This window comes from Pyricularia pennisetigena, chromosome 2, assembly GCF_004337985.1.
Source record: "Pyricularia pennisetigena strain Br36 chromosome 2, whole genome shotgun sequence".
NCBI lineage: Eukaryota > Fungi > Ascomycota > Sordariomycetes > Magnaporthales > Pyriculariaceae > Pyricularia > Pyricularia pennisetigena.
Genome location: NC_043741.1, coordinates 601,722 through 627,401, shown reverse-complemented (window position 1 = coordinate 627,401; position 25,680 = coordinate 601,722). Strand labels below are relative to the sequence as shown.

General features: G+C 52.5%; 10 protein-coding genes across 10 annotated transcripts; 6 read left to right on the top strand and 4 right to left on the bottom strand.

The window, feature by feature from the left end:
• Positions 1–433: 433 nt before the first annotated feature.
• Positions 434–2,451, top strand: PpBr36_00127 (uncharacterized protein; the record flags this gene model as incomplete). The annotated part of the gene is made up of 2 exons (XM_029887320.1): positions 434–607; positions 697–2,451. The coding sequence occupies 2 exons, from the start codon at positions 434–436 to the stop codon at positions 2,449–2,451; spliced, it is 1,929 nt and encodes a 642-aa protein (XP_029752084.1).
• Positions 2,452–2,847: 396 nt separating this feature from the next.
• PpBr36_00126 (uncharacterized protein) lies at positions 2,848–5,028 on the bottom strand (the record flags this gene model as incomplete). The annotated part of the gene is made up of 1 exon (XM_029887319.1): positions 2,848–5,028. One exon carries the CDS (start codon positions 5,026–5,028, stop codon positions 2,848–2,850), a length of 2,181 nt encoding a protein of 726 aa, XP_029752085.1.
• Positions 5,029–5,847: 819 nt separating this feature from the next.
• PpBr36_00125 (uncharacterized protein) lies at positions 5,848–9,160 on the bottom strand (the record flags this gene model as incomplete). Its single annotated transcript, XM_029887318.1, has 4 exons — positions 5,848–6,722; positions 6,782–6,971; positions 7,056–7,465; positions 7,948–9,160. The coding sequence occupies 4 exons, from the start codon at positions 9,158–9,160 to the stop codon at positions 5,848–5,850; spliced, it is 2,688 nt and encodes an 895-aa protein (XP_029752083.1).
• Positions 9,161–9,797: 637 nt separating this feature from the next.
• PpBr36_00124 (uncharacterized protein) lies at positions 9,798–10,458 on the top strand (the record flags this gene model as incomplete). The annotated part of the gene is made up of 3 exons (XM_029887317.1): positions 9,798–9,932; positions 10,011–10,252; positions 10,317–10,458. 3 exons carry the CDS (start codon positions 9,798–9,800, stop codon positions 10,456–10,458), a joined length of 519 nt encoding a protein of 172 aa, XP_029751287.1.
• Positions 10,459–11,165: 707 nt separating this feature from the next.
• Positions 11,166–11,933, top strand: PpBr36_00123 (uncharacterized protein; the record flags this gene model as incomplete). Its single annotated transcript, XM_029887316.1, has 1 exon — positions 11,166–11,933. The coding sequence occupies one exon, from the start codon at positions 11,166–11,168 to the stop codon at positions 11,931–11,933; it is 768 nt and encodes a 255-aa protein (XP_029752088.1).
• A 357-nt stretch (positions 11,934–12,290) lies between these two features.
• PpBr36_00122 (uncharacterized protein) lies at positions 12,291–13,074 on the bottom strand (the record flags this gene model as incomplete). Its single annotated transcript, XM_029887315.1, has 4 exons — positions 12,291–12,360; positions 12,441–12,737; positions 12,894–12,970; positions 13,057–13,074. 4 exons carry the CDS (start codon positions 13,072–13,074, stop codon positions 12,291–12,293), a joined length of 462 nt encoding a protein of 153 aa, XP_029751288.1.
• Positions 13,075–14,501: 1,427 nt separating this feature from the next.
• PpBr36_00121 (uncharacterized protein) lies at positions 14,502–15,425 on the top strand (the record flags this gene model as incomplete). Its single annotated transcript, XM_029887314.1, has 2 exons — positions 14,502–15,038; positions 15,144–15,425. 2 exons carry the CDS (start codon positions 14,502–14,504, stop codon positions 15,423–15,425), a joined length of 819 nt encoding a protein of 272 aa, XP_029752086.1.
• Positions 15,426–16,131: 706 nt separating this feature from the next.
• PpBr36_00120 (uncharacterized protein) lies at positions 16,132–16,980 on the top strand (the record flags this gene model as incomplete). Its single annotated transcript, XM_029887313.1, has 1 exon — positions 16,132–16,980. One exon carries the CDS (start codon positions 16,132–16,134, stop codon positions 16,978–16,980), a length of 849 nt encoding a protein of 282 aa, XP_029752087.1.
• Positions 16,981–19,657: 2,677 nt separating this feature from the next.
• PpBr36_00119 (uncharacterized protein) lies at positions 19,658–23,437 on the top strand (the record flags this gene model as incomplete). The annotated part of the gene is made up of 1 exon (XM_029887312.1): positions 19,658–23,437. One exon carries the CDS (start codon positions 19,658–19,660, stop codon positions 23,435–23,437), a length of 3,780 nt encoding a protein of 1,259 aa, XP_029750912.1.
• A 968-nt stretch (positions 23,438–24,405) lies between these two features.
• PpBr36_00118 (uncharacterized protein) lies at positions 24,406–25,680 on the bottom strand (the record flags this gene model as incomplete). Its single annotated transcript, XM_029887311.1, has 1 exon — positions 24,406–25,680. The coding sequence occupies one exon, from the start codon at positions 25,678–25,680 to the stop codon at positions 24,406–24,408; it is 1,275 nt and encodes a 424-aa protein (XP_029750911.1).

Sequence of the window (25,680 nt, the reverse complement as noted above, 5' to 3'; positions counted from 1 at the left end):
GGGGGGGGGGGGGGGGGGGGGGGGGGGGGGGGACACAACGGTAGACATAGGTTTGAGCCGCGGTCCTCGGAGTCCTGATCAGGTTGGTAAGTTAACTACCTTACCTACGCTTGTTTGGACAAGAATCCGCAAACTCCTTTAGGTGTCTTAGCTTTGTTCAACCCCGACCCGATGATACTTGTTACGAGTTGTAGCGCATGCTCTTGCTCTTCTACGGTACACAATTAACGACACAGAGATTTGGTCCCGACCAGGTTAATCGTGAATTGTCAAAACTGCGTGCTGATCCAACGACAAACTTCCTCCTCCACCATCCATTCACCTTCACCACGTATTTCACAAATCGGCCGCTCGACCCTCTAGAACATCCACCAACTAACAACCCGAGTCTACCGGTCCATCCGGCACGTCACACAAAAGCAAGACCGCAGTTATGTCGTTCATGGGAGGGGCCGAGTGCTCTACCGCGGGCAACCCCCTTAGCCAACTCGCAAAGCACGCCCAGGATGACCAGAGCCTGCAGCGTGACAGGCTGGTGAATCGTGGCCCATCAGCCGGCCCGGACTCTTTCCGGAGTGCTATGCACAATGGACCAGCCCAAGATGGGGTAAGTCGCATCAAAATGCTTGAAGAATGTGGCCCGACCTTGGACCGGTGACTGACCGGTACCTCCTGTACTCTGCGCTATCAACCCAGGCCATGAGTGCTTTTATGAACCAGTCTGCGACCATGCCAGAGATGGCATTTGAACACGGCCCTCATGGCCAGTTCCCCCTCGATGCCGCACAAGCAGCTCATCTTCGCGGGGCTACAATATCACCACCACACATGGGGGCAGTTCCGACCTCGACGGCATCACCATTCAGCGCCGCCGAATTTGCCGCTTTCCAACGCCAAAACCCCGAGGCTATGTCATCGTCGTCCAGCGCTGGTCCGATGTCGGCCGGCGCCGCGTCTGCAAGTGCGTCTAGCTTGCAACAACACCGACCAACACTTGGTACAGTTTACCCGATGGGCATGGGAATGGGAATGGGCATGGGCATGGGCATGGGTATGGGTATGGGGTATGCATCAATGGGCCGGCCACTGTACCAGCCTATGTTCCAACAGCAAAGCGGCGTGTCACAAGAGATGCTGGATGGAGTCGTAGACAAGGGCAAGGGCAAGGAAAAGATCCTGGAACTGGATGACAACCAGTGGGAGGAGCAATTCGCCAAAATCGAGTTGGAGAACAAGCAAGCCGAGGAAGATGAGAGCTTGGCGATGGAGCCAGAGCTCAACAAAATGGACGAGGAGCTTCTCGAATCGGAGACAGGGTTCGGGGACTTTGAGTCAATATGGAATGGCATACAAGCCGGAAACGCTGATATGGCTGATTTGACGCAGTTTTGGGAGACCTCCAACGCACGCCTGGGGCAAGCTCCTCCTATCGAACCTTACATGTTTGAGGAGGACAACATATTCAAGGATCAGCCAAATGCCTTTGAGGAAGGCATGCGTATCATGGATGAAGGTGGTAACTTGTCTCTCGCGGCACTCGCCTTTGAGGCGGCGGTGCAGGCAGATCCAAATCATGTGGAGGCCTGGGTGCAGCTCGGATCGGCCCAGGCACAGAACGAAAAGGAGGATGCGGCCATCCGGGCGTTGGAGAGGGCACTCGAGATCGATCCCAACAATCTTGCAGCCCTGATGGCCTTGGCTGTCTCATATACCAACGAGAGCTACGATGGCACGTCGCACAGGACCCTCGAGCGATGGTTGTCAGTCAAGTACCCTCAGATATGCCCGCCAGAGAAGCTCTCGTCTGCCGCGGACCTGGGCTTCACTGACCGCGAGGAACTCCGAAAGCGTGTCACAAACATGTTCCTCGAGGCTGCTCGTCTCGCGCCGGATGGACAGCATATGGATCCAGACGTCCAGGTGGGACTTGGTGTGCTCTTCTATGGCGGCGACGACTTCTCAAAGGCCGTCGACTGCTTCAGCGCCGCACTGGCTTCCTCCGAGCAGGGTACAAGCAACCGACAAAACCAGGTGCATCTTCTCTGGAATCGCCTCGGTGCCACAATGGCCAACAGCGGCCGGAGCGAGGAGGCTATCCACGCGTACGAGAAAGCACTTGCCATCCGACCGAACTTTGTCCGCGCACGCTACAACCTGGGCATCAGCTGCATCAACATGAATTGTGAGCGTGAGGCTGCCGGTCACCTTCTGGCCGCGTTGGCCATGCACAAGGAGGTCGAGAAGAGTGGACGTGAGAGAGCCCGCGAGATCCTCGGTGGAAACGGCTCTGTGAGTGAAGCGGACCTCGAGCGCCTCACAACGCAAAATCGTAGCACGACACTATATGACAGCCTGCGCCGTGTCTTCACGACACTTGGCCGGCGTGACCTTTGCGACAAGGTCGTGCCTGGGGTAGACCCAGATGTCTTCAGGACGGATTTTGACTTTTGAATCGGTTTCTTTTGTAACACGACTATTTCATCAACGAGGCAGCTCTAATCTAGACTAGAGCCTATGAGCTGGTTTTTTTTCCCCAGGGTAATGATGCCGTATTCTTGTCTATATATTGCTTGCGGAGGGGCTGTGACCGAGCATGGTAATCACACATTAGGATCAAACGCTGTTACCTGGTATACATAAGACGCCTAACACAAAGTGCTCTTTACTTGTCAAGTCACTTAGGTGTTAACTAGATCGGGCCGCTGCTTGCTATGCACACTGCAAACGTCTGACGTTACGGCAACCAAAATCAAAGCTTGAGCGAAATAGATGACTTCAAACAAAGAGCGCTATTATCGAAGCCTGAGCAGTGCCACGACCACGAGGAAACGCGAAAAATGTGACCCTTTATTTCACTGTGATGAATCCTATCCCCTCTCTGGCACTTCTGATAGCCTTTCTCAATCCCTGCTCCTCGATATCTGTCCACTGGACTGAAAGCTGATCCCACTTCATGCCCGGTGTGTTATACTCCGCCTTGTACTGGGCTTGCTGTGCCCGGAGACGCTCCATTTCGCGCGGGTCCCCAGTGCCAGAGAAGACCACAAGTGCCGTGCATGGCGGTAGGGCTGCATATATACGGCCAACCCGCTGCGTCACAGTGGCGACGGCAACTTCCAGAAGACATCGCTCATCTGTACTAGCTGCCTCAATGGGGCCCTTGGTCGCATCTCCGCCCGTGGCACCCTCCCCAGTGACAATGCCAAGTCTCATACGCCGCTCGAGTTCATCCACAGGAGGCGGCCCGTTCGAGTTTGACTGCGACCTGTTGCGATTCCACCAGCCACGAAGTGCCTCCAGCTCCCTCATGCGAGCCCAGACAAAATCAACGCCTCCGCCTCTGATTTCCTTGCCGTCAACATCTCCTGCTACTGCACGTACAATGCCGGCTTCGACCTCGGCATCAGACTTGCACGGGATGAAATGATCAGCGTCGCTATACTGGTTCCAGCCCAGCTCACCCCAATCAACTGCGGCAGACGACTTGCCCGTGGTGACGCCACCCTTGGCATCGGGGCCACCCTGAGCTCGGTATGCCGTGCCAGCGCGAGCAAGACGCTTGAATATACTCTCCTTGTTGTCACCCGACACACCCCACTCCTTGCCCTTTTCGCACTTTTTCTTCACCAGATCGAGGGCCGTCAAGGCATCCTCGTAGCTGTCATGGCCTTTCAGAGAGCCTTCGTCCTTTTGGACCTGGCGACCGAGGTACTTCGAGGCAAGATGCTTGAGGGAATGCTTGCCATTGGGCGAGGATGGATTTGGAAATAGGATGGATGTGTCGACGACAAAGGGGTGGGCCAGTTGAAGAGCCTTCAGATCTGAATCAAGAGAGTGTCCAACGAGGATTGATCGTGGGGTCAGGAGCTCAAGCAGACGCTTTTGGATATCGGGCAGGGTAGTCGTGACAGGTTCGAGCATCTCTTTCGTAATGCCCGAGAACTGCGTCAGGTAGTCGAGAATGGGTAGACTTGGTTTGACCAGCTCGTCCATAACCACCTCGCCGTCCCAGGATAGGATTGTGATCCTGGTTAAGGAAAGGTCGTGATTCGTCGGTCCTGTACGGCACATCTCGCAGTCGATTGCAAAGATCTCGCGGCCTGCCGTAATACTACCCTGCTGTATGTCTGCTTCTGGAACCGCACCATCCTCTAGGGTCGCAACGTCGGTGTGAACCCATCCCTCGGGGTCCTGGAAAGCCCGACGGCTCTCTTCATCCTTGAGCATCGCAGGGTGGAGGGAGAAGTTATGCTCGAGATACTCCTGCGGCGTGGCGATGAACTCGGTGATGCGAGTGCGGACATCTTTGAAGCCCGGCTGATCCTGCAGGGGTTTCGGACCTTTGCGGGACTTGTCGTCCTTGGTCTTTGGGAGTGGAAGCTTGAGCATGGTGGTCACAGGAGAATGAATCCTGGGTGCCGCACCCCTCTCGTCAGCGGTAGCTCGCACGGGCCAGAGATGAGGGAACACGTCTGCCAACGGCCTGACGGCGGCTGGTAGGGTCTCAGGGTCCAGTTTCCTGGGGTAGTAGTCGTCTGGGGACGTCTCTATGCGGGGAGTGCTGCGATCGTGCTCCTCATATTTGGAGAAGTCGACGTCCTTTTTGAACATAGCCTCCTCGAGACCAGGAATCATTATGGTGACTATCTTGGTGAAGTGCGGCCGGTGGGAGACCGCGACCCACTGCGGTGCTGTCCCATCGGCAAAAATATAGAGAATCAGATTGCGAAGGTCGGTGACCTGGATCTTGTTTTGAAGTCGAGAAGATGGGGAGAATGTGATGCCAGGGTAGTTGCCGTTACCCTTTTTGGGAATCTTCTTGCGACGTTTCGCCGGAGGGGCTACTTCCATATTTCCTGCGCCTTCAACCTTCATCGAGATACTGCTGCTACCATCTGCCGGCTTGGCCGGGTCGGCAATAGAGCTGGACCGTGGACGCTTGGAGCCACTGACAGAAGTTGAAGACTCGCGCTGGCGACCCTCTGCGTCCGGCATCAACGCAGGTTCTGAGGACTCAGTGGGTGCCATTTAACATTCAGTCGAAATCTTCACGCACCCGCCAACTCTGAGCGGCAGTGAAATGATAGCCTGAGTGGCTGAAATCCACTCCCCAAGCTGCTTGTGAGGCAGCCACGGGTAAGGCAAGCGAGATGATGTTGCGGGCGGATGAAAATTCTGCAGGTGCAGACAATCGCGGCAACTGCAGCTTGAAATAAACGATGGCTGTTGAAAATGTAGCCGAATCTTTTATGTGAACAACCAAGGTGAGAAAGAGAAGTACGGACACAGAACCAACTCCAAAAGCGAGGGAGTGATTGCTGACTGAAGAATGATTCCAGAGTCTAGCACCATGGATGCGTCTGGTCTAGTGTAGTTCCAGTTTACTTCCAAGTTACATCAAACTCATTCAGTGCCGACTTTCATTTTCGCAACTACCTAAAAGAGTGAAAAGGTCGGTCGGTGCCTTTGTGGTGCGATAGTGTGAAAACCCAAACGCACGGTGGACTCTCATCGGAGAATTCACAATTGCCTTTTCGTTGGCCGCATTTTCTTTCTCCATACCTGCCTGGTACGTGGTGCCTCGAGCAATCTAGATTTTTACACATTTTTGTTTTATTTATTTCCCTTCTCACGACGCATATAACCACTGAACGTACAACTAATAAAGACTCATTGTTCCTGTGATGCACACTTATCCCTTTTTATCTGCCAGATGCTATTTGACAGATACAATCTATGCAGCCAGCACACTAGGTTACTGTCGAGTCGAAGTTCGTGTCAATCTCTCAGGGACGATGTTGCAGCCTCGGAAGACTTGATCACACTGGTTGTTGTCATCTTCGCTAGCTAGCCTAAATCAGCCCTCAGAATTTCTGGTGCGAGCTTTGCCAGTGCCCCAACTGGCCTGAGCACCCTCTCCTGGAAGAAGGCCTTGTCCGCATGATTTCCAGGGTTCTTCACCCATCTCCTCAACAGCATAGACTCATCTTCCCGCCCCTCTATGCTTTCAATTCCGGACAGCATGGTCTTGGCCTCGTGCAAGACCTCCCAATCATCAGAGTGTCCTTTAGGGGCGTTATTGACGACGATCAGCAGGATCGCATGCAGCATGGAAGCTTGATCGGTTCGGTCCAGTATCGCGAGGATCTCTGGGTGCGCTGTCTTGGCGAGCTCCTCCCGATCCGGAACCGACGTCTGTGTCAAGATTTTGGCAATGAGCATGAGACCCGTCAACCGGAAGGTCTTGAAGGGCGCGACGTATTGATATGGATCACAGTGCAGCGCGGTCAAACAGGCCGTCGAGAGTGCTTTCGTGAGGTTTTCCGTGCCCAGGTAGTAGAGAGTTGCTGCCTGCAGAGTTTGTGCGAGGGGCTGCGAAGCCCAAAGTTGCGCATCGACGAGCGGCTTGCAACTCTGCCAGTTCGCCTTAAGCATCGCAAGCCGTTCCTCAAACGTCGGCTTGGCGCTGCGGTCATGTCGGCACTCCTCATATATAGCTTCCACCTTGGAGCGCCAGGATTTCTGCTTGAAGCGGTCGGCCTCCCCAGGTGGGTACATTAGTTGCTCGACGCCCGGAGATAAAGTGGCATCGTTCAGCGCGACTACTGGCGAGTCCCGACAAACTTGGTAAACATTCAGATCGTCCTTGCATCGTGGACATTTGCAGGTGAAATGGTAAAGCCACAAGTCCTCTTGCCGGAACCTGACGGGCTTTGTGTAGTCTGTTTAATATATTAGCACACTGCCTAGGAGCGGCAAAGAGGGGCTTTCAAACTCTCACCGATGTACGAGATGCAAATCTCGGATCCTTGCTTGATAGGCATCTCTGCTCTGAGGTAAGCCTTGCGCCGCCAAAATAGCACGACCGCATTGGGTACACACGAGTGGTTGACCATAGCAAGCACAGGATCGAGAAATGTGCCGCTCGCGCCTGTGTCGGCATCGAACCTGTCAAAGGAGTTTGTTTGGATCTATCGCCGTGTCAATTTCCAGATACTACTACATGTACTATCCAATCCTATCGAGACGAGGCAACAACACAGGCTTTATCTCACCTTGCACAATACGTCCAGGGACAAGAACAGATTCGCATCGTCCTCCTTGCGTCCAGCGTAGTGAATACCCGCATACGCCTGCAACTTCATATCCTCCCACAGTTGTTTCCTCTGCTTGAACCGCTCGTCGTTGCCCTCGAGCTGTGCTACAATTTCTTGTACCTCAACCCAACGGACCAGGAGTTGCACCAGCGTCCTCACGGGAGTCGGTAGCCAATCTTTGCCCACCGCCGTCCGGACCTTACGGAATACTTTGCATTCCTTGGAATGCACTAGTTTCCAGTTGGCTTTTTGGCACTCGCTACTGCAGTACTTGACAGCCTTTTCGCAGCCCATACATCCGAAGACCTTGGCGTTTTGGTCCAGGCAGTGGTGACATGTCGTCGAGGCCCGAGCCGCGTCGGGAAACGCTGCCAAGGGATTGTCAAATTCAGCAATCAAATCACCCGGCTGAAAGTCCCGTGTTGCGCGAAGCGAACGGCCTGATCCGACCCCTTTAGCCCCATTCACAGCGATCCCAGGATGTTTTTCCTGTATGCGTTGATCAATCTGTGATCCGGCCATTGTTCTGGGTTTGTTTGCAGGATCCTCGACGTTGGTAAAAGTTGAGGTGGGAGCGTAGCAGGTGGAGGTGCCATGCTTCCAGTGGCGGAATTAACGAAGGCACCCGAGGTACGGAATTTATGTACACTGTAGGGACTTTCAGTTGTCAACCCGAACCCCATTGAACAGTGCGTAGCTGAGGTACCCAACGAAGACAGGGGATTGTCAACATCATTGCTCGACCAGGCCATGACTGACGAAAAAAGAAAAAAAAAAAGTAGCGATAAAATTATGTATTTTGATATATTCATTCGTCTCTACTACAGTTCATTATGACCTGCCTTCTCACCTGAACCCTTGCCCTTTGCCTTCAGTTGGTCCCGAAGCATAGTCAACAAAGAACCACTCCAATGGTCCGAATCCGACTTGGTCTCAGCAGCTGTTTTTGCAATATGATAGTCCCAGCATACATCCTGCATAGTATTGCCCGTCACTTCACAGTAGGCAGCACTAGAGGCCGCCTTTGTCGGCCATTGTCCAGTAATGGCACCCATGCTTTCGTCAAGGAATGTATCGGACACCAGATTTGCCGCTCTCACTTGAGCGTCATTATACTTGGGATCCTTGACGATTAGGATGCGCAGAATCTCTTGCATGCCATCTTTGTCTAGGAAGAATTGACGTATCTTAGCACTCTTCAAGAGACCATTGACGGCAGACAGCTTTGCTTTGACTAGGCTTGGTCCAGGGTCCCGGCCAGAAGCAGTCGAAATTCCTTTGCCTGGCTGAATGGTGGAAAAGACAAGGCTGCCGAGCGAGGCTTGCTTCCCGTCACTGGAGCAGGTTGCCTCCATAAGAGCCGGCCAGTGTTTTTCCACCGCCTTGAGAGCTGCAGGGTTGTTCTGCAGTGCGGCCGAGATGGTTCCAGCCGCCCGGAGGGCGCGGGGGATGGCCAAAGATGCTGCATCCTTCAAAAAAGCGTCCTCTGTGCTCATAACACACAACAGCGAGCGTAGGACGTCGAGGTCCTGCGAAATGATCGAGCCAAAGTACATGTCATGGGAAAGCTCATTAAGCTTTTCAAGGGCGTCATCGAAACCCGGGCCATTGCCTACACGGTCCGCCTTCAAAACGGCCAGGGCGTGATGGAGTTGCTCAGCCTCTGGTCCTGTCTGCTCCTTGACCTTGCCGACAGGGTCGTATTTCGGAGCGCCGGCCGGAATGGGCCTTTCGGCACCGTCTTCTGGATCCACGAGGACGATAGAGCTATCAACAGGGAGACCCTCCAAGTCGGGTCTCTTCTCATTTGGGTCGTTGAGTTTTGCCTCCTTCTCGCCCGTCTGTATGTTCAGGCGGACGTGAAGGCCAGGCGGTATGTCCTGGTCTGGGCGTACTGGTTGGAATTCATTCGTCGCTTGGAAGACCTTGGGATAACAATCGGTTGCGTTCTTGGTGTGGCATATCAACTCGGTTTCGCCATCGTCTTTGATCACAGGCGGAGATCCCGATGCCAATGCAGTTCCTGCACAGGCAATCAGCCCTAGCCAGGTCAAGGAACGCATTGTGGTTGTGCAGTAACGCAAGATATTAAAGCTCTCAACGCACAAGGGTCTTTCGGTAGATGGCTGCTGAGTGTGGGGAAAGCTCGGCTCAAGGACTTCAAGCGAGCATAGGAGGACAAATTTTATTCAGATATGTATGGATAGTATGTGTGTTCCTAGACGACAGAGATGGACGAAGGCTGAGTAGTGTTATTTATCAAAATCTCGGGAAGAGAACAGATATCGCCTTTCAGAACATATCCACAGCTCGCCAGGAGATGAGTCTTCGTTTTGCCCCAATCCTGGTGAGCTTTAAGGCTACCCGCCTGCCTGCAACGCAAATCGGTGACATGGCGATTTCCAATTTGACCTCGAGTCCCTTCTAAAGACTTCTCCGTGCGTCATTCTTGGATTTTTGTATTTGTCGAATGTTGATTGGCTATGCCAGACGCGGCAGGCTCCATAAGTCGCCTAGCTCGGCTCAACCCGCGCCAAATTACTCCAACGACTCGTGCCGCTAGTGGCAGCACCCGATGGGCTTTTGAATCTGGGAATTGAACTTCGCCAACTGCACAAATAAGCCCCCAATTGATCCGTAAAAAATCACGATCGAAATCCTCTCCCCACGCGACCACAGCTGCGGAATTAACCAGCCAGCATGTTGCCTCTGCGTCGAGGAACCGCCGTACTGGCGCGGCAGTCACGCACTGCATTGCGTCCCAGGCAAACACGATCCTACGCCTCCGATCACACCCATCACAACGGACCTGCCCCGGTTGAAGAGGGCATGGGCGTACGTCGATGAAGCTGTCACCCATTCTTCTGACGCCAGTTCTTGGAAAGTGTGCTAATTTTGGGCCCTTTCCTCTAGACCTTCTTCTACGTTCTCTTCGGTGCTGTCCCCGTCTCCACTGGCCTCTACTACGCCACCCGCCCGGGACCCAATGGAGAGCCGTCGACCATCACGACTGCCATTGATCGCTGGTCAGACTTGCAGAACACATGGGAGGAGCGCAACAGCCGACACACCGACCTTATTGAACAGGCTGCCCATGACAAGAACCTCTTCTACAACTGCGAGAGGAACACTCACATCGAGCTCAAGTATCCCGAGTGCGTCATCCCGTGGGAACAAACCCCCAGAACGAGCCCGTCACAGATCTAACCCTCAGTGTAGGATGTTTCAACAAGGCTCGCCATACTCAGTGCCGGCAGGGCACTACGTCAACCTAGACAAGGTCGTGGATCACTACAGGCAGAAGCATCTCGAGGAGGAGGAGGCTAAAGCAAGTAAGCTGGCGGCCAAGAAGGCGGAATAAGCTGCAGCATCTGTATGATACTACGCAACTGCTTGCAACATAGAGCTTTTTTCAGGCCTTTATCGGCGCTTGCGCATCCGGCCGTGCAATCTATCTAGTGTCAGCATCCCGTGCGCCTGTCCTTTGACCGTGCGCCATATCAGCTCTCATGGGCAAACTACGGCCATTGATTTATGCTCCAAGACTGAGATATTTGGAACTGTTAGGTTCATGTTGAGCTCCCACAGTAATCGGCAAATGATTCGAGAAGAACCGTAACTTTTTGATCTAAGCTGGAATCCAACATACACCCTACCCGACTTTTTCGCTGTTTCTCGAGCGTTACACAATAGGGTATTAACTCCTCTCGCACTTGACCTTGTACGATTGGCTGGCACCCTATCAAGCATGAATGCTTCAAGTTGTTGCAGGCTGGTGTAATAGCTTTGTTATCGGAGAGGTCCCGGGCAATCACTCCTTCCCTGAATCAGAACAATTTGGCTGACTACGACTACACCTGGAGTGGCTGCTATTTCGAACAAAGTTTGTCCGCCCGCCCAAGGAATGCATCGTCCGTATCGGCACAGGCATTGCAGGTGCAGGCTTTTTTTCTTTTTTCTTTTTTCTCTTGCTATGACATTTTCTCTCGTTTCATTTCAATCCGCGCTCATGATATTGGGCAACATCGATAAATCATCATCAAGAATAGTTTGATCGGCGCCACAACTATGGCGCATTTTCTATCAGAGCCGCCATCCCGCAGTAGCATGAGAGCTGATGATTGCTTGGGGGCGGCCACAATTGAGCCCGCTCAGGCCCCAGCTATCAGTATCAGGCAGTCCTCCAATCGAATTGGCCTTGGAGTATTTGCGGAAACCAACATCTCTCACGGCTCGCTGATTTTCCAAGAAAGACCTGTTTTCGAGGCCACTCACGACAACTACTGTGACACATGCTTAAAAGATGGCCCGGCAACGTATAAAGCACTTCCTCTCAAGAAGAAGGCCCTGATGCAGGCTGCGTTCCGGCCAATAGCAAATGCGGACCAAATTCCGCTACAAAAAGCCTACGAAATACTTCCTGAAATTGGCAAAATGGTCCGCCAGCCGACCATTGTCGAATTCGATGTGACCCTGGATCAGTACATGTCCAGCACGTCGTCGGCTTCCTCGCTAAGATGGCCGACACAATACGACAAACAGATTCTAAAATTTGTCCGCTTGTACGCCTTTCGTGCACCGGAGGATTGCGGGAAAGGGAGGCATGGCGCATACATCTATCTCATCGGCTCCTTGATCAACCACAAATGCAGCAAGTTCAACTGCAACTTTAGCTTTCAAGACGGCGAGATCCGGGTGATTGCCAGAGCTGATATAAAGAAGGGCGAAGAGTTGAGCATAAACTATGGAATACCAGCGTTTGACTGTTTTTGCGAGGAATGCGACGACTTGAGAAAGTCAAATACCCACTATCGTTTGAGTTGTACGCTGAGCTAATGCAAGCTGGATTGGCGGTTGGAAAATCAAGAATGCTTTTGGGATAGCGTTACAACGTCAAGGGCTGTCTCAAATTGATGTGCTCAGCACATGCTCCACGGGATGAGGGCAGTCCGGGCCAAGCAGGAAGCAAAATCACAACGGGTCAGATAGAGTCATCGAAGACAAGCGTCCCTTGAAAAAAAAAAAGTTGAATTCGCAACCAGCAATTTGCCCAAAGATTCGTCTTTTATTTGCACTATCATCTCCAGTCGGTTGGGGCTTTGCCAACCTCTAGAGTAAAACCGTGACCGTGCGCCATATTCCGGAATGAATTTCAATGCAAGACCCTCCCCAAAAATTCGCCAAACCTGGCCCTTACTTCAGAGGAATGAAACGAGACGAGTGGGTAGCACCAATACCCGGGCGACCGTGCTTGACGGGCTTGCTGTAGGAGAGTCAGCAAAACATGTTCTTACCAGCTCATCGGCTGCGATGCCTGGGTAAGAAGCCGGAATCTGGACGTACTATGAAATCGAAAACTCGGCCAGGTAGTGGCCAACCATCTCGGGCTTTATCTCGACCTGGTTGAACTCCTTGCCGGAGTAAATGCCAATGACGGAACCGATCATCTCAGGGACGACAATCATGTCACGGAGATGGGTCTTGACGAGGTCGGGCTTCTCGTTGGGCTTGGCCTCCTGCTTGGCCTTACGGAGCTTCTTGATCAAGCCCATGGGCTTGCGCTTCAAGCCGCGGTTGATTCGGCGCCTGGCACGAGCGTGAACGACATCACGGAGCTGGTCTGAAGTGAGATCAAGGAGCCTGAAGTCGGGAGCAACACAAAATTGTCAGCCTGCTGTAACAGCGTTCCAGTCGCACCATTGTCGATATTCGTCGTGATGCATGCCATCGCAGGTAAACGACCGATGGCCGATGGGGAGATGGTTGTGTCGTCGGTCTGGGTTTTGGCAAACGTACTGGTCGAGGTCGACACCACGGTAAGAAAACTTGCGGAAGGCTCTTCTCTTCTTGATCTCAGCTGCCTCCTCGGCGTTCTAGAAATCCCCATCTTCAGGTCAGTCTGTGTTGCAAGGCAAACGACAGGGCGGCTGCCGCAACAAAACTCTTAAGGGAAACACACGTATTCGACGTCAGCCATGTTTGCGGTTGGGGTTCCTCGTCGGTTTCGGCGGCGATGTGTCGATTGAGGAGCGTTCGGTCGTCACGAGGTGAGAGTTTCGACTTTTGCTAGAGGTCGATGGTTGGGTGGGGGGAGATATTTGGTCGCGATTGTGTGTGATCTGTTGTGCTTAGTCATAATCAACCGCCTCCCGCGAGGGCTTTCTTCTGATTGCTCAGTCCATTCCCAGTCACGTGACTACATGCCATTCCACCGTGGCCCACCAACCCATGCAGGGTAGCGTTTTGTTCTGCCTTGGCAAAGGAAATTCACTGGCTCACTGGCTTGCTAACCTATCCGTGCAAGGTCGAGGGCCCAAGATAATGAATGTATTGAACTTGGTTCTACGTAGTCACTCAATTACCATGGTATGTAGGTCTGGTACCGGCCGGAGAGTTTACGTCTCCTCGCTCCCATACTCATTGGAGACCTCAAATTTCCACGAGAATTCAAGCTCAAGCTAATAATATCCCATAGACCTCACTCTGGCTACCTAGATGCCTACCTAATTACTAGGTATTTGTTGAATCTCATTGCCTACTATAGCTTTGTTACAGCATGGTACTCTGTGCAGGTGCCAGATTTACCACTGTCACAGATAGTACATAGATCTTTTTTTTTTTCTCTTCCGCATTTGGGTGTCAAAGATATGGAAGTTTTTGAAAGGACATGTGCTTCTTGCATAGTATATTTTGCGTTTGTCGAACTTAGCTGGAGAGGAAGATTTAAACTTCCATTGACATCATGATGAGTGGTGAGATTGTTGAGATCGAGCTTGCCAGGTCGCACCCATCGCCGAACTCAAGACTCTGATCTGTGTGAGGATGCCCAAAATACTGTTCTAATCTCCTTGACTACAGAAGCGAACGTCAGTATTTGTATCAGAAAAGAAAAGAAAAGAAAAGAAAAAAAAAAAAACCTCAAGATGTTGCAGTTTTTATGGTATCAGTCTTCATGCAGATTGAAGGACATGGGGCTCTTTCATCAGACGGGCTTTACACTTCGACGCCATGTATCCACCAACCAGTGTCGGGGTTGGGGAGCTTGGTCAAGGTTGCGTCAGATTTGGCGCAGGACTGCAGGGGTTAGTTAGAACAGTGAGATCTGCACGTTCGAACGCGCTGCCGAAGCTTGCACGTAGTAATGAATTGTGTAGAGAATGCATCGGATCTTTGCACGAAACCAACTAACTCATCTAACTCATCACTGTGAAAACTTACCCCGTCCGTCTTTATTCTCAATAAATGGTCTTCTAGCTGCAACTTTCATCTTGCAGATGTTGCCCTCCGTCTTATTGAGATAATTCTTTAGCAACTGCCATCGTACTTCGAAAAAGGAGTCCATTTCCCCATTTTTTCGGCACTGATACGCAGCTGAGGTCGGCCTGGCCTGACACCGCAATCAGCATGCCGTCCGCACGACGTTTGCGTCTTCTAGGCATCGTCGCCGTTGCCATTCTTTTCACTTTGCTCTTCACATCCCGCCTCCGCCAGGCTGGCGATACTGATGTAAACTCTATTCAAGGGCTGTACCATAAGACTAGGACCGCCATCGACAGAGCACGCGCTGATGGGCAAGCCGCCTTGCAGAGATCCAAAACTGGAGCGGCTAAGGGTCATCTAGCTGTAGACAAGGATGCCGATGGCGACGTTGATCAAGACGACGAGGTTTTTGCCCAAGAAATGTCAGACCGCCTGAGGGCCGCCGAGCAAAAAGCCAAAGATTTAGCAAACTCAAAGTCGCCCAACAAGCCAGACGCACCTAGAAACATTGTCGGTGTCGGCAGCTCAGCAGGTGGCCAGACTGCAAAGAAGAAGACAACCAAGCCGGCGCTAGCTGAGGCGGAAGCAGACGAGAAGCCAATGGTGGAGACGAGCGAGGACAAGGAAGTCAAGGCGGAGCTCGACACGATACTTCGGAAATCTCCAGGCAAGTGGCCTATTGTAGCGTTGATAATCATGCTACTGTGAAGAAGCGCCTCGACATGTGCTAACTCAAATGGGTCCCCAGTTATCATCTTTTCGAAATCATACTGCCCGTACTCCAAGCGAGCCAAGGGTGTTCTGTTGGAAAAGTACAGCATACAACCAGCCCCGTACGTCGTCGAGTTGGACCAGCACCCTCTCGGCCCACAGATCCAGCAGAAGCTGGGTGAGATGACCAAAAGGAAAACCGTGCCCAACATTCTCGTCAATGGCAAGTCCGTCGGCGGTGGCGATGAGATTACCGAGCTCGATGCAACTCAAAAGCTTATCACGACTTTTAAGTTTTACGGCGACAAACACATTACAATAAAGGAGCGCTTTCCCAAAAAGGAGGCTGCGGCATGATATAGCCTGGTGCTTATTTCAAGTCCGCATTCCCAAGGCTTGCTTCGTCGTGAGGATATCAGCAGTAACTCGGGTCACATTAGGTGCTATCTTACCAACCGACCTACCTTAGGCATGTAATTGCCTACGACACATGGGAGATGTGGCCACTTCTAGGACGTCGGTTTTTTTGGACTTCGAACCGGAATCATGTGTGGGAGCCCTGGATTAACGAAGTGGATTGCCATCACGTTCGGATCTGGACCGAATCGTGGCTATTCAGGTACTCGGGTGCATCGACCGACCGGGAACCTTGGGAATCAAACCACGTACGGGCCTACCATAATGGTAACGAACTAGTCCCACACAAAAGCTCCATTCCTCTTTCCATCTCAGATCAACCACCGTCAGCATTTCACCATTTATGAATCACTTGGACGTGGGCAATCACTAGGGGTCGACACTTGAGGTGGTGCCCACCGACTGGCCATCAAGGTGTCACTTGGCTCCTCTTTTTGCCTTCTACAGCTCTCAACCTTCTCAAACAGCAGCGTCGTGAATAAACTGCCCACTTCCCTTTTGCTGTATAAAAAGGGACAGTCGACGCTTGTTCACGTCCTGGCTTGTTGATACTGCCTTGATCTGCTTCTCAACCCTGTTTGTTTTGGACGCCAATCATCCATATTGCTCATTCCTAGCCTCGACATCCTCACGCTCAAACAACACCATGGACCTCGAAATCTTTCTCATTATCGCCGAGGAAGCTGAGCTCCCAGCTCTTTCAGCCCTCATGCGCACAAATAGTCGAATTTATTCTGGCATTGTCGAATACGAGCAATCAATTTGCAAGAGTCGCATGCAAAGATACATGCTTCCTCCTAGCTGCGACGTTGTCTGTACTCGAACACCTGAGCGAGAGGTTTACCCACGCTTCTCATTGGATACGATCGGTGAACTCGAGCGCAGGCAGAAGCGAATTGCAAGCATAGTGAACCACAATATCCTTTCGGCCAATAGTACCATCTCTGAAGAATGCCGCTCGCGTTATGTAGCTGGGCTGGAGCGCGCGCTGCACATGTGCGATCACATACTCGACTTGAGCAATCAAGATAGCGAACGCAAAGCTCAAGTCGAGTACATCAAGACGTTATCCACAGTTGACTTGGCCTTCCTGTTCGAGACAGCCTGGATGGGATCCGTTGGATGGGCCCGGAGCCGGGGCGCTGACGCCGCCACGGATCCGGACTACCTACACAAGATGCTAGCTTTTGAAGAACTTGTCCTGAGGCAGGGCTCGGTGTTCCTGTGGGGCTTGACACAAGGCTCGGATAAGTTCTACAAGCACTCAATACGACAAATGGAGATGGTGGCCGCCGAGATACATGATTGGGAGTTTAACAATGGCCCCAAGCTGCCATCACTTCGCTTGGCAGTCGTTTACACTTTTGTCGACAAAAAGAAGTGCACTTTAGCCAACTTCACCCAACATATGGCTGCTATTGTCGAGAGAGAAATCAAAGGCCCGCTGCCGCCGGCAGGCAAAGAGGTTATCAAGGGCAATTACCAGCAAACTTGAATGTCTCTGCGTTGACAATAGTTTGTTTAACTGGTGATGAATTGTCGTGAAATCACTTGGGGCATTCGCCAATCAGTACGATTCGTTTGTTTTTCTCAGCTCGACGATGCAGCACCTGTGAGTATAAGCAAGTGTGACGTCGAAAAGCGGACTATAATCTGCGCTGCGTTGCAGTTGATTTTGCGAATTCAGCTTTTAAACCTCAATAGCCTTTGGCTGGATGCGCTTGTGTTGGTTGCTTTTTAATGACTTTGGTCTAGGGTATCCGGTGTTTGGGTGTTTTTGTTTTGACATTGCTAGAGCAGCGTTGTCTCAAGAATCGGCTGTGGAGTATATCGATACTTTCTTTCTTTGACAGTCGTATTGGAGCGATCAGTCTTTTCAACTACGTATAGGTCTAGTCTAGTTCTAGATCAGCGTCGCTGCCTTCCTTCGGGTGGCTTACAGGGGGATATCGGGGCTTAATGATACATCGTAACATGGCAGCTATTCTCCGAGATACTATTGGGGCTTTCTTGCTTTTTGCACCATAATCACATTGAACATCAATTGGCATAAGAGCTAGGTGTCAAGTCGTAGCTCAAAACCCTTGTCCCCTCAGCACTTCGGACCCGAATACGGTATTTCTGCCAATGAAATGATTGGAGCAGTTGACACGAGAAAGCAGGCTGCGCAAGCCGGAGTATACTAGTAATGTTAAGATTATTTTCGCCTTTTGGTTGGGTTGGTAAATATGGGACCTTGGTGATGATTTCGGCATCAAAAGAAGACTGCGGTACGGGGCTCACCGCTAGTCGGATACCTACTTACATAGGGACTGGCCACTCATTCCGTCTCACAATAAGATGTGCCGGTCTGCTCAGGTACGTCATGTATTTCAACCAATCTTGTGGATGAACGAGATTGGATGAACGAGGTTGGATTTGCTAATAAATCCACGGCTCAAGCTTCGACACATGGATATTATTAACAGTGACTAAGAAACAAAGCATCGACTGACAGTTGACGCCAGCACCGATCGATCGTCGAGTAAGGTAATAATATACATAGTATGTCAGGGTTCCTACGATATGCAAGCGAACAAGGTAGGCTTGCGCTCGGTTGGAAAAGATCCACCAGGTGCCAACATCAACCTACCCATCCCGCCGGATCGAGAAATTGACAGCTAGACTAGCACATGGCACCACCTGGTAAGCTAAGGTGTCGACCGGCAAGCCGGTGATATGTGCCAATTATAATCACGCATGCTAACTAGTCACACTATTTTAGCCTATGGTACGTCCGTACCTATCCGTACCTGGGTCTTTTCTCCTAGCCTGAGGCAAGGCACGGCCCGTACAGGTAAGGCGCCCACCCAGGTAGGCAATTATCCCCCTCAAGCAGCCCCTTGCCTTGGGGAGGGCCTGCGTACAGTACCCGTATCGTAAGTTACATTGCTTGCTTTGCTTTTCGCTACCTTTCTGGTAGAAGGGCACCGTGGGCGACGGGGGTTCGGTGGGGCTCGATGGGGTTCGCTTGGACCTGGAGCCAAGTATCAGTCAGCTAGTTTGTTAGTGCAAAGGGGGCTGCTTCTGACACCTCCACTGCTTTCCGGTCGGTTCGGATTGACCCAAGATTTCTGATCACGATTGCAGCGACTTGTGGCATTATTTCGCACCAGGTAGCTTTAATTAAACGTTCAAACAAAATAGTGTCAACTGTCATCTGCCCTACAGTACCTTACTCGGTTGAACCAGCCTGTCAACAACTTGCCGAGCGGCCACTGAGGTTTGATGATTATTTTTGGCGCGCGCGTGTCGGACTTGAAATAACGGTGTACAGTACATTGACACCCCTCCTTCTGCCTTCATTTCCAACCCTAGTTGTCGAAAATCCCAATCTCGAGGCGCATCAAGTTGCCTCAGCCCTCCGGCCAGCCTCGACTTGGCTCCAATTCGAGGCGGGCAGGGGGCAGAAAAACAAGGCACACTGGCAACTCCCTGCATCTGGTTGTTTCGAGATTTCCGCGACGAGGAGAAGTACCCCATGGCACTAGGGTAATTCTGGTCATAACGTCCTGGGCACCTTTTTTTTTTTTTTTTCTTATTTCGTCCGTTATTTTTATTTTTTATTTTATTTTATTCTTTTATGTTCATGTTCCATATTCTCTGGGGGAGGGTTCATTTTTTATTTTTTTATTTTTATTTTCTCTCTTTTATTTTTCAGTGTTTTTCATAGTTTTATCCGCAGCCACTAATGTCGTGATTTCTAGTGTTATGCTATCTTTTTCCCCCTTCATCAATCGACTTTCCATTGCTTTCTCCAGTGCCAGTCTTGTGTTACGACCAGACGATATACGGGCTCCACTCGAACCGGTCCTCCACGATTGCTGGTTTGGATACCCACGGGGAATCGATTCGACACCAATCCACGACTCTAGCTTAGGTAAATTAACTACCTACCTACATTACTTATATACCCAACCTCCAATTATCAGTTCGACGACGAGTCGACCAACGACCAAGCCACCGCCTCACCACCACCCCTTCTCCCTGAGCTGGTCAAGCCTCACCTCAGCAGGAAGGGGACAGGGCACGACAGAACAGAGCCGAGCAGACAAAATATCCCCGCGCCCAGTGTTCTTCTGTTCACACACCAGGTTCATATTCGCTTCTTACGAAACACATGATGAACTGAAATGGGCGCCGCGACCTTGACGATTGCCTCGGCCCCAAAGCCGCAACTGCCAGTCCGGTCGCATTCTTCACCTGACCTAGTGTTGCTCTCTTCCCACTACCCTCTTTCCGACGCCGCACCATCCAAGGGTCTGCTGCCTCTGCCCGACTTTAATGTTCCACCGCTGGAGGACTCCATCTTTCTCAAGCTCAAGGATTCTAGCATCACAACAGTATCGAGCTTACCGAACCATACTCCGCGCGCATCCCAAGAGGCCCCGACCACCGGGGCCGGCAGCGGGAGAAAGACAGATGCCCTCCGACCTCACACATGGAGACCCCTGCGGAACGATGATGACCTTGCCGATATAGTAACCCCACCCCAGTCGTATCCCGAGACGGCAGACTCAGCCACTACAGTCGACCTTCCTGATTCCACACGACTGCAGAGGTCAAGAACCGCTTCTGGCTCATACGTCAACCTGGGGAGCTTATCATGGCTCCCCGGATCGCGCTCCCGGAATTCATCCTCGGAAGACGAACGCTCAGAGATACCCGATGGGGCCGCCGAAGACGACAAGGTTCTGTCGTCGAGGCGCATATGGGGCCGTGACAAACCAGGCCGGGGCATTGGGGTGAGCAAGTCTTCCGATTCTCTCAGTACAACGACACGCGCTCTCAACAGAGCCAGCATCTACCTCACCAAGATCAAGCAAAAACCGCAGACCGTCTTCGTCAGGAGCGGTCTAGGTGGGGGCCTGACCAAACGGAGCTCCGAGACAGCACGCGGCATCAAAGATGGTGCAAGCAGTGCTTATGCATCTTCCACGGATGTTAGTGCAGTGGATGAGCTGGCAAGCACGCCTATCACCGGCTCAGAGCGCGGCTCCGAGATAACGGCGGCTTCGACCGTGAGGGACCCTCTGTGGTCTCCCTTTCGAGACTTGGATGGCGCATACCATTCATTTGTGGGCAAGCAGACTACTGCTCATCGCATGACCATTGTCAAGACGGCGTTAGTCCCGTTTCTGAATCGTTATGCCTGCGACCCTTCCAACAAGGACACGGATGCCCTCTCGCCTGAGGACGTGGAGCGCCGCGCCACCATAATGGGAAAGTGGTGGGCTGTCATGCTCCAGCTCCTCGACGAGAATAGCGGTCGTGTCGCCTGGGACCAGGGTATAGCGACAATCCTGCCCCCGGAGTCCACCCCGGAGCCTCTTGCCGGCCTCGACCGCCCAATCGTACTCGGCGCGATCACGATGCTCATGACCAGACCAGAGTGGCGACTGGGCACACCTCACTTCCGCCCACTCGCCGAACGATGTCCTTCTGAGAAGGTGCGGGCACGCTCGGACTCTGGGGCTTTGTCCCTGAGCGATACCTCATTCATTGCTCGATCGACCGAGCGAAACGTCCACGACATTTTTCTATCAAATTTGCTTAGCCAGCTCGCCGTCGTCATAAACAAGCTCTCTCTCAGGAAAGCCCCAGAGCCTCTCATCACCTTTGCAGGCAAGACTTTAGCGTATGGATTCTTCTTTGTGCCGGGCGTAGCGCAAATAGTTGTGCGCTTGTGGGGGCTTGACGCCAAGCCTAGCCTCATCACTAGGGTTGTGGATGAGTTTGGGCTGCCCCGGACGAGTCTTGGGGAAAGTGAAGATATTGTTGCTCTATTCCCTCCGAGCCTGGGTTCACTGGGCTACTCATCCGTCAGAGCGCTGAAAGAGAAACTTCGACGCCCCCCTAAATTCCCACCTCAGACACTCTACATTCCGTGGTATGGGCCATGGGTATCAAGGTGGCGTGGTGGCGACACCAACCTCTTCTTTGTCTTTTGCAAGCACTTCTACATCATATCCGAGGAGTTTATGCCAGCCGGCCTGCCCCTTATCGAGAAAGCACGCGCACCGGCATTTGTACTCATACACGCGCAGCTACTCTCTATCTTTGATGATACCATCAACCGCCAGGTCGCCTTCGAGGCTCTGATGCGACCGTCATTCCCCGAATCCATCCATGGGGCCGATGCAGCACTTACGCACATGGGGCAGTTGCTCCCACATGCTAACATGTTTCGTGATATGGACGAGAACTGCGTCATCATGCTGCTGAGAGATCTCCTATTGACGGGTAACTGTCTTAGCGGGGCGCGGTTTGCTTTCGCCGAAGCCTTCATGTGCCTCCTAAAAGCTGCCACCAAGCGGACGGGCCAGTACGATCACAATGCCCAGCACCTCTTGTGTGATTTCCTACAAGAAGCTCTCCTAATCTACCATGCGGCCCCCTCTAGCCCTGGTGACGGAGGAAACCCGACTCTGCCCCGGATGATGGACTATGTCGATTGGACTTTTTGGTTCGACGTCTGTAAGAGGATGCTATCCAATAACAATACCATGTCCGAGATAAGAACTCTGTCGTTTTTATTTTCAACTTGGGATATAATAGCGGCGGACCCGAGCCGGAAGGAGGCATTATGTGTGGATTGGCTACTTGACCAGGAGGTTTTTGCAAAGTTTTTCTGCAACTGGTGTCCCATGGTCCGGGCATACTATCTGAGGCTCCTTTGTTGGAGAATTTGCCGCGACTCCGGGAGCTCGAACGAACTGGACACCCGGATCTGGATCTTGGTCTCTAAGAGACTCAGGGACACATATTCGCATTACCTTTGGTTGAAACAAAAGGCGGAGCGGTCGGCGTCGGCCCCCCCTTCAACAACCCCGAGTCTGCCACAGCCAGGCAAACGGTTCATGATTGTGCGCAACGAGGTCATGGGAGCATCACACCAAGGTCTCCTGGCGAGCCCTTGGGCGAGTCCACAAAGAGCCAACCCGCTTCTGCAGGCTGACTTTGGGGACTTTGATGGCTACAACTCGCAAAATTTTACGATGGAAAGTAGCGATAGTGTGGACAATATTAGGGATGCGCAGTCCAGCAAGCGTTGGTCCCTTTTAGGGAGATTGCGAGGCCTCAACACGCCGGGCAGTGAGGGCAGGCCGCGAAGCTATGGCGAAGGGCTGGAAAAGACACGCAGGGACACGGTTGTGTCACGGCAGTACTCCGAAGGGCCACCCCTCCCGCCTAAGGACGACAACCCAAGCCGAGCCCCGTCGTCCCCATCGGACTCGACTGGTTCTGCGCCCATTTTTGACGCGGAGCAGTATGTTTTCAGGTTCGCACTCCACAACATACCGTGGCACAACGGCGTGCCCGCCTATCTTAGAGAACAGGTCATTACGCGGCCCAGACTGCCTGCTCCAGCACAGGCGAGAGTCAGTTCGAAGCTGGCTTCTGCGGGCTATCGCGACGAAGACTCTCTGCCCTTGTCGCCGGGTCGTCCGCCTCCTACCAGGGCCATCTCGGGCTGGATGCAGGGTGGCTTGATCTCAGAAGCCAGGAATGCCCAAAGGAAGTCTGCTTCAGACGACAACACGCAGGAATGTCTCTCTCCAGGTTTGGAGTCCCGCGGGAGGCCATCGTTTGGTGGCGACACCAGCTCGAGTGAGTTCAGGCTGATCGGAGAGCTTCCTTTCGAGAATTCTACGACTGCCGCCCTCAAGGCAGAAACAGGTCGTCTGGAGCAACCAAAGCCCAAGGATGGGGAAACCAAAATCTTGGCCATCGAGCCTACTGGAGTACACAAATCAACATCACGTTATGCGGGGCGTGCGCTTGCAGAATGGAGCTTGGTCGTCAGCGAGTGCAACTCGTTCGTCGATCGACGACGTGAAGAGGGAGTTCTTGGTCTTAAGGACGTTGAGGTCCCAATTCTGGCAGCCGAGGGCTTACGTAGGGCTGGATAGGCCCCCTCTACTCGACCACAACCTGCAGGCTCCTCGTATACTGTTTATTCCGCGACATTTCGTGGCATGTATACTGAAGTTTCATGTACTTGTATATTGCATAGCATGTTTAAAAGGCGTTTTATTCAGGCGATATGGCGTATTCACATCCCTGGCTGGTTCTTTCATGGTTTTTTTTTTTTTTTTCCTTTTTTTGTATTTCGCCTGCTAGACCATGTCATTTTCATACCACCCTTCGGAGGGTAGCCTTTCTCGATTTTGAGGCATCAAAGGACGCATACAAGCATGGAGTTGCACGTGTAGGTTATGACTTTCTTAATTTCATGATTCTGATTAGTCGAACTAGATTTCTGTCTTCATGGCAACCTTTTCGCTAGCTCGAGCATGATGGGATATTAAATGCACAGATTCTGGCACATTAATGCCGTCACTGACAGGTGACGTCTCGAGCAACGACAGTGCCATTTACCAATCAAGCTTGATCGTTCCATGGTGAAATTGTAATCGAAGCGCCAGTGACGGGCAAGAACTATATGCCGTCGGTATCAGCTAAATTCTAGTGGCAACTTGATTGATATCGTCGTCGGCTTGGCGATAGAAGTAAGATGGCGGACCATTCCACCTGCGCTCCCCTTGCGTTCCTGTACCAGCCGTGGTGTATTATTTCTTCAAATTTGGCTCTTTTTTCGCTCTGAATCACTCGACAACTTTGCAGAATGGCAATCATTTCTTTTTCTTTGGATTTTTTTCCCCCTCTTGGTTCTTGTTGAACTTAGCGAAGTCGCTCATCAAGGAGCCCCGGGTTCCGTCTACTATATAAATCTAGCAATGCCGATAGATCTAATGCAAATTTCCAGTGCGCGAAGCTGTCGTGTACAGTCGCAAATGCGACATGAAACCCAAATGTTTAAATGTCCAAAACCTGCAGCAAGTCATTACCATCGTCAACAACTGGAAGCACCAAATCATCAGTGCCCATTCCCGTTGCCGTTGCTAATATGTAGCTTGCTAGCCAAAGCGGCAGCCTCAAGGGCCTGCTTGATATCGGCGACCAAATCTTCGGCCTCCTCAATACCGCAACTGACGCGGATCAGGTCGTCGTAGATACCAACGGCCTCCCTGCTCTGGCGAGGGATACCTGCGTGTGTCATAACGCTGGGCAGCTCAACCAGGGACTCGACACCACCCAGCGACTCGGCCAGGGTGAAGACGCGCGTGGTGCTGCAGAAGCGGTCGGCAGCAACCAGACCGCCCTTGACGCGGAATGACAGCATGCCGCCTCCCATTCCGTCGCGGTGCTGTCTGCGGGCAATATCCCGTTGTGGGTGGGACTCGAGCCCCGGGTAGTTGACCGAAATGACGTAAGGACTGGTCTCGAGGAAGGCAGCAACGGCGGCGGCGTTGCGCGATGCCTCGCGGGCACGCAGGTGAAGTGTCTTGAGTCCACGGTGAGCCAGCCACGAGTCGAAGGCCGAAGGCACGGCACCGATGGCGTTCTGCAGAAAGCGCAAGCGGCTCGCCAGGGCGTCGTCGTTGCAAGCGGCCACGCCCATGACTACGTCGCTGTGGCCGTTGATATACTTGGTGACGCTGTGGACGACGATGTCGGCACCGAGGTTCAGCGGATTCTGAATGTATGGGGAGAGGAAGGTGTTGTCGACAACGACTAGGACGCCGCGCGCATGGGCAGCGTCGGCAACGGCACGGATGTCGACCAAGCTCAGGGTAGGATTGCTAGGCGACTCAATCCAGATGAGCTTGGTGTCTGGGCGAATATGCGAGCCCACGTCGGCAACAATGTCGTGGCTAAAAGTCACCTCGATGTTGTGTGCTTGGGCGACCTGTGTGAAGTAGCGATGCGTTCCGCCGTACACATCCGAGACTGAGATGACATGGGAGCCGCTGGCCAGGCTTTGGAGCACGACGGCTGTGGTGGCGCTGCCTGAGCTGAAGGCAAAGCCATGCTTGGCATTTTCAAGGGAAGCGACGGCCTCCTCAAAGTTATCACGGTTCGGGTTTGCGCTGCGGCTGTATTCGTAGAGACCGACGGGCTGTGACGGCGCTGATTGCCGGTATGTGGTAGAGAGCGAGATGGCAGGGATAACTGCTCCGGTTGTTGGGTCAGGGGCACTGCCAGCGTGGACAGCGCGGGTCGCGAAGCCACGCGATGGCTGCTGTTGTTGTTGCTGATGTGCTTCGGCCACCATAGCAGGGGCCTGTTCGTGGAGATTTGAGGCAGTCAT